Source organism: Pinus tabuliformis, chromosome 9 (assembly GCF_031772625.1).
Source record: "Pinus tabuliformis cultivar Carrire ecotype Pingquan chromosome 9, CPIR1, whole genome shotgun sequence".
Classification (NCBI taxonomy): Eukaryota; Viridiplantae; Streptophyta; class Pinopsida; order Pinales; family Pinaceae; genus Pinus; species Pinus tabuliformis.
The window spans coordinates 793,800,297-793,810,043 of record NC_142307.1 but is presented as its reverse complement, the minus strand read 5'-3'; the positions used below and the strand labels follow the sequence as shown (position 1 = coordinate 793,810,043).

The 9,747-nt window shown below is 38.3% G+C and overlaps 1 protein-coding gene across 1 annotated transcript in view; it reads right to left on the bottom strand.

Moving 5' to 3' along the window:
* Window positions 1–4,579: 4,579 nt before the first annotated feature.
* Window positions 4,580–9,747, bottom strand: part of LOC149151125 (putative zinc metalloprotease EGY2, chloroplastic) — a 425,794-nt gene continuing 420,626 nt past the window's right edge. The window contains exons 11-12 of the mRNA XM_089440529.1: window positions 6,264–6,424; window positions 4,580–5,156 (exon numbers count right to left, since the gene is read on the bottom strand). Of these exons, the coding sequence (XP_089296655.1) occupies window positions 4,914–5,156; window positions 6,264–6,424 (404 nt within the window). The 3' untranslated portion in view covers window positions 4,580–4,913. The remainder of the gene's footprint in view (window positions 5,157–6,263; window positions 6,425–9,747) is intronic.

Genomic DNA, 9,747 nt, shown 5'->3' with positions numbered 1-9,747 from the left:
GATGCAGTGAAATTCCAATGTGATAGTTGCAGACTAGTACCAGTCAGGTGTTGAGGAACATAGTGCAGTGTTGACAATAGAGCAAGAGGCTCAATAACAGAGTCAGCAGCAATGCAGATTCTTCAGTGGAAAGTGAAGTGACTAGTAGTAGTCAGGACTCAAGAGATAGATGCAACAGACATAATTGATTCAATGTTTTGGATGCTTCTCAGCTGCAATTATTGCAATTATGACAACAATAGATGAGAGGAAGTTGCAGTGCAGATGCAAAGGTGGCAGCAATATAGTAGTGTTAGCAATAGCATGAATGCAACATCAGAGTGACATAGTGGTTGGTGGGTAGTAGCCAGACATCAAAATCGTGAAAGAGGGGTGGTACAAAGACATGGTGTTGTGAAAGAGTGTGCAACACTAGAAAGAGCACCTTCCTCGCTAATAAGGAGTGTTAGTTTTTATAGCATCGAAGGTGTTCTAGTCTCAAAACTTTGTGGAGAGGCTAAAATAGATTTCTCCATAACCCATAAACCATTTATGGAATTTCCACCTAGAAGTGTCTTAATTAGATTATTAGCTTATCTTTTTATATTTCCTAAGTCTAAACTTAGGAAATCTGGTTAATTTATCATAATTAATGGAGATAAGGTGTGAATCATCTAGAAACTCACACGGATTGACAAGGAATTAATTTGGGCCCTTGATTAAGTTTTAATCTTGGTCGTTGGGGGTTCAACAAAGGATTATAGAAGAAGTCTATGGGTAGATGGAGAACACACTTGCAGAGTTCAATTTCCTTGGAGACAACGATTTTTCCAGAGAGCTAGTAGTTGGTGGAAGAGTTTTAGCTTCAAAAGGAAGTAGAGACAGTGAGGGGCAGGGGCAATGTGCTGGAGGAAGTTTTCCAGTTCTAGTGAAGTGCATTGCAGAGAGGTAGAAAGAGCCACAGTGAGGCTAACGCAGGGGCTGCTCAGAAGCCTCTAGAGGCAGTTCGATTTTGCTGGAGAGAAGCTGGATTTCATTTCCAGAGACTGGGAAAGTGTTCTAGGAGGATGGAGAGACAATTTCTCAGCAAGTGGCAGACATGATGGCTACAAGAGCAGTTGATTCAGGCATAGTGTGGGAGGGACTACATAAGGGTAACGCAAACCTGCATAGAGGTTGTTTGGACGACTCACTTGAAGCTGCAATCAGAGGCTGGGTTGCTAGTGGGGGTGAGGAAAATTCCTGACAATATTTTTGCTAGTATTTTCTCTGTAGGATTGTCAGTTTTTAGCATCAATATTGTGCTCAAAATTTCTCACTGCTACATAATAATAAAAACCCTCAGCTGCTGCATCAGTTTTCCCAAGTTGGGTTTTCTCCGGGGACATTTGTCCAAAAATCACTGTCATATTTTATGTGTATGCTAGAATATTTCTCAGTTTCCAACGCTATTATTTCCGCAATTTTATTTGTGAAGGTTGCAGTGTGATTTATTCAATATTTGTCGTACCAAATAAATTGTTAAATTAATTAACAATTAGAAGAATACTTTCCAGTGGCTGCAATAGGATTTCAATTTTGAACTTTTCACACAATACCTCGTGTTTCATAAGGTTATATTACATGCTTAATGTAGTATATAATTACTAGATTGTAAAAGTGAAGGATATAACATTTGAATTTGTAAATTTATGGATTATTGATGTATAAACCTTTAGATTATTATGTGTTTCTCATGTTGATGTGTCTTTAATTATTATGTGACTCTCATAAATGGATGTTGCTGATGGATGATTAGTTTGAAATGAAGATCATCGTTTTCTTATTATTCACAATACGATAACTGAAACTACATTATTTATTAGTTAATAAATTTATAAAATATGAGCATGGTTTCTTGCATCTAATAATTAGTTGATATTATGCTGAGTCTAGTTAGATTTACAAAAAAAAAAGTGCTCCTAAGGAAGATCCCTACAGTTGTACAGGGCAGAGGTTGTGTAGTAATGTGCCTCAAAAGGAAGGTTGGGGTATGTTACAATTTTCCTGGGTTATGAACACCTGAAATACTTAAATATCCAATAAACTTTTGTGTGTTTGAAAATTTTCATTTTAATTCTGTAAGTACCATATTTAGACCTCTATACACTGCTCTTTTCAAAGATAAAGTTGCAGGAAAAGCCACCCTAGGTTTTGTAACTATTTTTGAAGTATCGAAAAGGAAAAGATTGTAGGAACAACCCCAGAAAGCAATTTCATCAAAGGAATTTTTAAAGGTTGCAGCTCTTAAGACATTGATTGGAGGATTTCAATGATTGGGCATAAGAGTACATCATCTAAGAGATTGAACCCCCATAACAAGCTCAACAACCATGATCTTCTCTTCATCAATAAAATTCTTATGACTCTAAAAATATGGTGGTCTAGTTACAGGTGTAAGGGATAGTCTTTCAAAATGTGTGACAATTTCTTCTAGTGCGGGTGGAAGCTCTTCTTCTATTTCCTTCGGAGTTTCAGTCATCTGCCGCTAAACGTAGATATTCTGCTAAAACAACAAAATTGTTAAATTTACGCGGAATTTGTTGAAACTTCACTTACCACGGAACTGAAAGGAAATAACACCACAGTTCATTAACTTCTTGAATCCGCCTTTTCCAATTTCTTTATCACGATGTTTCTCCACCGTCGATCACGATTCTCTGATTCGACAGCTGCACTTTTTCCCGATCAACAAACTAACCCGACGCTTTATAATCGTTGATCAAGATCCGCTTGATCCAACAGTCAACAACAATGTCAGGTGGATCACTTATGTGACAGTTACCCACTCGATAAGGTGGTTTTCTCTCTCTTGCGACATGCTACGTGTCAGACAGTAAATGGAATCAAGTGAGCCACCCGATGAACCTTTACCACCAATGAAAACCCATTTCGCGTTGATTAATGCTCGCGCTTCTCTGTCGCGCGATGACCGTCTATCTGCTTTTCGGGCCTCGTTCGCTGTCGAAGTTTAACAGCTAGGATAAGTCCCAAAAGGTAGTTTTCCAATACTACCCCTTTTTGCTCTCTAGTGTTTCGAGACTAGAAATCTCAAAACTGCTTACTGCTCGTTCTTAGTCCCAAACTTGGTTTTGCAGTCTTTCATCCTTCCGTCAATCTAACGCTCTGTCAATCGGACGGTTCTTGTTCTTCTTCGAGGGTTAGTTCGTTCTGTCAGACTTTCCCCATTCCGCTATGTTTTTAGCGCTTCCACCAAGTCTACTCTATTTCTAAGTGATTCAGAGTTTAACTAATTAAAGCTTTGCAGCTCGAAACACATTCCATTTAACTTAATATATAGTGAAAGAGGAATTAAACACAATCACACCAGATCATACAAAATTCTAAGAATTACTGTTAAACTGGAATTCAACCACACACAGAGATATTTCGAAGGAATTCAACCTCCGGGATTGACCAATAATGTACGACACACACATAGAGATACAGTGTTCTGCAACTTAACTTTTATACGACAAATCAACCAAAATCAGTCAAAATCCCCTTACAATGATTCGGAACTTACATAAGTACTGGTTCATTTAACAACCAAATCCTAAATCAAAGGATCGAACTAACTAAAACTGTCTAATCTGCATGATATTCTCCTTGAGAATCTCCACTACATCTAACTACTTGAATTTATTACATGATAATCCAAATCCTAGATTCTAGTTCAAATCCTAACTAGAAAGCTTTGTAAATTGACAGCTAAAAGACCACACTCCTTTGCTTGTAAACTTTTTTTGTATTTTTCTTTTTGGAATAATACGAAGCCTTTTGTCTTTAAGCCTCACGCTTTTGCATCAAAATAGCCTCAAGTCTCTGAATCCATGCATCTAACTAAAACGGAGAATGGAGATCTCAATTGAGTCTAAGCAAGTTGGTTCAAAGGATCTGTTCAGGACACATTGGAGATTGACCAATAAGGGTTTCCATGAATTTCTGTGCCAATGTTGAGTTTGTAAACTCACAACTGAATTTGGAGAAGAAATGATCACACTAAAGCAAGTACGTGAACACAAAAAAAAAAAACAAGTATTTATTATCCATAATTGCACTATATATATATAGTAACTAAAAGTGATATGAACAAGATCAGAACAAGTACCATGCATATCTTGCACACTTGGATTCTAATATAAGAAACACTGACTCATCCAACAAGGAAAACTTGGATGAGCAGTAACTATCAATGAAGCCTACAAGCCCGAGTGTTATAATAGTTAAAACCATTTTTCGAATTCTAGGTTATGAGCTCTCATCGAGAGAGCAGGAAAAGCACACACTCCCCCCAAGGGCACATGCACAACTAAATCCTACTCTTTGAGTTGTATTGATCATAAGCTTTCGTGAACAAATTTATAGCGCTGCTTATGTTTCTAATCAAGCGATAAAAAACAAAAGGTAAAAATAAAATATATTTCTGTTGTTTTCTTTGCAGTATCTGTGATAATGTTATGATATTTGACGTTTTTACTCGCAGGGTCTCTAATTTGAAATTTGGATATGGAAATCAGTTTCTGAAGAATAAAACTCCCATAATACGAGGGGTAAGTAATACATTCTGGACTATATGTTCTCAAACGTTGAGATATATTATGAGTGAGATGTAAAGTGTGATGCGTTAATTCTACATTTTAAACTATAAATCCTGTATTTTGTATACGAATTCCAAATGTGGCATCATGGTAAGTGACAATGCTCTACATTCATGGAATTAAATGCTTATTTTTTCTTCAGTGTTGGTACTTATTTCAGTAGTGGTACTTAAGAAAGAATTTTTACAAATAATGGCATGCCGCACACTTATTTCTAGACTCTCCTTAAATGAAAACTTTGTTAGTTAATGAACTGCCAAAGCTAGATCATAGATCCCAAAACCTGCTTAGCATCTATAGCATACTGTCTGACATAAAGGGAAATGGAAACGGTAGGCATATAAGCAATCCCAAAACTAAAACTGTTATACCAACAGCAACATTCTTGTCATCAGGCTGACTAATCTCTTCTGCCTGAGGAGAAATTGGACCACGTTGTAGGAACAAGATTAACACAACCCAGTAAAGTGCGACATCACTGAGTAAAGATGAGAGGCCAAGAAGGGCAATTGATAAACCTGATAATCGTGTCCAGACCTGCATAATAATCACCACGGTATCAGCAAATTACATTAGACCACATAAAATATTTAATAGGCTCCATTTACATCCACTAAAAATGCTTTCTCAACATAAATAGATATAATATACATTAGACATATATTCTGATTGACCGTCAATGGTATAGAGATGTTGAGGGAAGTAAGCAACTGATTGTAAAGCTATCACCAGCCACAGCAGAGCTACATGATTTATTTGAGAAGGAAATTACAGCTAAAGGGACAAAATCAATGTTATAAATCGAAGGCAATTGATAAACTCTAGATATTATTTGTTGCATGATGGTGACAAAAACATACTTCCATGCAATGTCTAGCAATACGTCTGATATATTTCCTACAACAACCCTATAAAAATTTATAAAGCCTTATTAACGATTAGATATTCAATTTCCTGCCTATTCTTGCAACAATTACAGCATTGCTTTTTCCTCCTGATTTTAACATTCGAATTTTCAGGCACTACTTTACAAATTAAAAATTTATAACAAGCATGTCTCAACTATGCATTAGAATTTCATGTTAACTACTTCTCAATCATCTACTGTGAAAGCAAGCAGTGATCCACCATACTCATGTAGTAGGAGTTACACTATAGTGCAAGTAGGCTTGAACTACAGTAAAATGTATAGATTGACCATATCCCATTCTTTGATTAAGAAGAGGAAAAGTCAGTCTGTGTTTCTACTACAGATGAAAAGGGAGGTTGGGATGATGGAGCCTAACATCTCCTCAAGGCCCACACGAAGGTAAACTAGTATGATTTTACTGTTCAATTATTTAATGGAGGCAATGATTTGGAGTATAACCCATATTACTAGGGCCGAACTTTGTTACAAATGAGGTTGGTGTAGAGTCTAGACATCCCACGCCACAAAGAGAACATGGGCCCCAAAAAATTAGAAGATTTCATTGAACTTGCATTCTCTATCTTATCCATTTTGGAATATGTTGTCATGAAAGTAACATTTAATATTGAATTGGTCCATCTCCTAAAAGAAAAGATTGCACATTTGCACATGATGTTAACAACAATGCTTATAGAATAATCCCTTGTTATGTGCAAGCACGAAAAAAGTCATACCTTTCTTCCCCATAATGCTAATGAAATACGACCCCCATCAAGCTCTCCAGCGGGAATACTGTTTAAGGCATTGATAAGAAGTCCAGACCATGCCCATATGATAAATGGATTCACAGCCACTTTTGTCCCTTCTTTTAAGATATCTCCCAGAAAGAGTTTTGCTGCCCACAACATAAAATATCATAAGCATCATTTGAATTTTGATATAAATGTTCTGCTTCAGAGTGTTGTAATGCTTACGCCATACCTTCCAAATGTTAAAGTTTGAGGCATTAATTCATAAACTTGAGAGTTCAAGATTTTGTAATACATGACAGCTCAAATATATCACAAAGAAAACTTCCCTGGACTATGTCAAAACTGAAAGAAAGTTGACTAATAAAAGTACAAATGCACAGCCCTATAATTTTTCCAGAAGAATGTTTTAAATCAACATAAGCTGCTTCTCACCACAAACAGGACAACCATAGCAATAACAAACAACACATGTTCATGTAGATAAATTCAATGTAACCCTTGAATAGCAACCAACCTTTAATCACTACATCTATTGGCAGCAGATGGGCATACAATATCAATAAGGGTTATGTTTCACCAATGCAGATGGGCTTAGAATATCAATAAGGGGTATGTCTCACCAATTTATTCATCCAATTCCTACTACTCTGTTTGGCTGGAGGTTTAATTCCCTAGAGGTTTTCTCAACAATTGCAATCAAAGAATATTGTCATTCATCAAGAGGTTCAAGGAGACAAGAAAATGAGTTTAGAAGGGTAGTGTAAGAGTACTTTGATCATTTTACAATCGGGTTCTTTTACTTGTTTGGTTTTGGGCATTTAATATGGATTATGGGGTAATTTGGAAGATTGATAGACCTTGACCGTATTCTTGTTCTCTCACCACACAAGGAGGGTTAATATTTGACCCTAGTCTAGTGGAACCTCCCTTTAGGCCCTTTGGTTTATAGGAGGGGCACTACTTGGGAAGCCATGATTGAGATAGCATGTTCCATATTTCCCATCTCATAATTAACACCTTCCATCCCACATTACAAGCCCATATTTCATCTCCATCCTTTGAGTACAACTTGTCGTTGGTTCTTGGGGATTTGGCACTAACATGTTCACATACCTTGAGTAGAGCTTGAAAACTTTGCCCTGGGATGTTGATGCAGCTAAAAGAAACAAGAAAAACATATCATGGCCACAATAAAATAGAAGAAAGCAAAATCAAAATGCAAAAGATGGCTGAGACAATAGGAATTAGCATGTGGGAAAAAAACCTAGCATGAGCTCTACCTACCTCATATGGCCATCACTCGGTTCCTGAGCACATGATGCTCCATTACATCAAAAAGGAACCCTTGCATGTCCCAACCTAATGAGAGACAAACTAACTCATCTTGAAGGGGTAATAAAACTGCTACATCGTATAAAGCAAGCTTTAACCCTTGAGCTATGAGCGATAATACAAGGAAAAATCAAGAATTAAAAGGCACACAAAAGGGGTGGAAAAAAAACAAAGACCAATTTGGTAACTCATGCATCCACGAATGCTCCCTCCTCACATCTATAGATTCAAGATGTGGATACCCCCATCAATTGGTCCCTTTGACCATGACAATTGGCCATGAAGGCTTATCCCCTCCATTACAATATCATTATTCACTAATGCCTGTCAATTGAAGGGTGGACCAAGGAACTATTACTTCCCCTTAGGGGTTGGAAGCACCTAATAGGGTTGACCTTTAGCCACCCCTACCTACGGAGAAAACACCTTTGCAAGATCATGGTCCTAATTTTGGAAAGGGATCCTTGTTTAAAGTATTAAATCACCCCTTAACATCCAAACTTAGATGCATTATTGATCTTTGCCCCTAACGACTAGTTACTTGCACTAGAAATCCATGTTGTTCTTGTCTGGTGGTTCAGCAACCCATGACTTGGGCACCCACTCCATGTTGATTTATGGTAGCATCGGATGTGCTCTAGCCATGAAAATTGGTGGCGAGGCTATGGCACAGGAGATCTCCAAGACCCAAAAATGGTTTGGGGAAATTCCACCCAGTTGGAGAGATATTAAAATAATTAATATTTTTAATGGAGTTCCTAAGTCTAAACTTAGGAAAATTAAAATATTAATGGGTATTAACATAAAACTGGGTGAGAATGTTCTAAATGGCATGGATCAATCCAAATCTAATCTCAGCCGTTTATTAGAGACTTAATCTCGACCGTTGAAGACTCAACAGGAAAAGTATAAGAGGAGGCTTGAGGGTCAGTTGGAGATACACCAAGATTGATCAGTCAGTTCAATTTTCTAGAGCGGAGCTTGCTGAGAAAATTCGAACAAGTGATCTGTTGCAGCGAGGGGCAGTGAGTACATAGCAGAGAGGCAGGGATAGTGCCTGAGGGTCAGCGCAGTGACTGAAGAGGCTGACACAGAGGCAGCCAGAGCTACACAGAGGCAGCTAGAGACTGCGCAGAGGCTGAGGGGCCTACGTGGGTGACGCAGAAGGCCAGAGAGATGACGAAGAGAGTTAGAAGGCTGACGCAGGGGCCTCAGGAGTGACACTGAGGCTAGCAGGAATGACGCAGAGCCGAGAGGAAGCAACAAAAGGATTTTTGTGGGGCAGACTAGCTGAATATTTGTCTCTGAGAAGAGGTATTACTTCTGTGTAACAATCTCTGTTGGGTGAGCCATTTCGGCACCCTAGTTGTACTCAAGAAATCTACATAATAATAAAACCTTCAGAACTGTTGCTTTGGTTTTCCCGCATTGGGTTTTTTCGGGGACGATTGTCCAAAAATAATGGTGTCCCTTGTGTGTTTGTCTCATAATTTCACTTGTTGATCTGTATATGAGTTAAGGCTACATATGTGTTTATTTTTAGTATTGATATTTATAAATAACTTGTTAATGTAATAAACAAGTAGGAGAATTTAAACCAGAAGATGCAGTAGGGATTTCTAACGGGTTAGACTTAGAAATTTCAACATGGTATTAGAGCGTTGCAGATCACAAGAGGACTAAAGGCATCAACGATATCGGAAATTTGTAGCAGTAGCAGTTGTCCCGAGAGACAGAGTTGCTCCTAAGTGACAGGCAACAAAGAGGGAGTGATGCAAAAGGCCTGCATCATCATTTCGAGCCAGAGAGAGGGCCAGCGCAGAGGCAGAGAGAGGCAGGAGAAGCTCACGAAGAGCCATGCCATCCTACTCAGCCAGGTAGGCTTGACGCAGTTGGCTAGAGGAGTGATTCAGCCTTTGCCAAGATTGCGTACAGATGGAAGGCTCAGTTTTTTCAGTTGTCGGGGCCTAGGGAGGTGTGGGCAGATTGTGGATTGGAAAGCTAGTGGGGTGATGTTTCTGTTGAAGCAAAACAGTACCTAACAGGACAGAACCAAGGTAGAGGGAATCGCTACCTTGATGAATTTCTAGCCAAGAAATCTAGATCCGAGTTGCAGTTGCAAAGAGGATTGGAG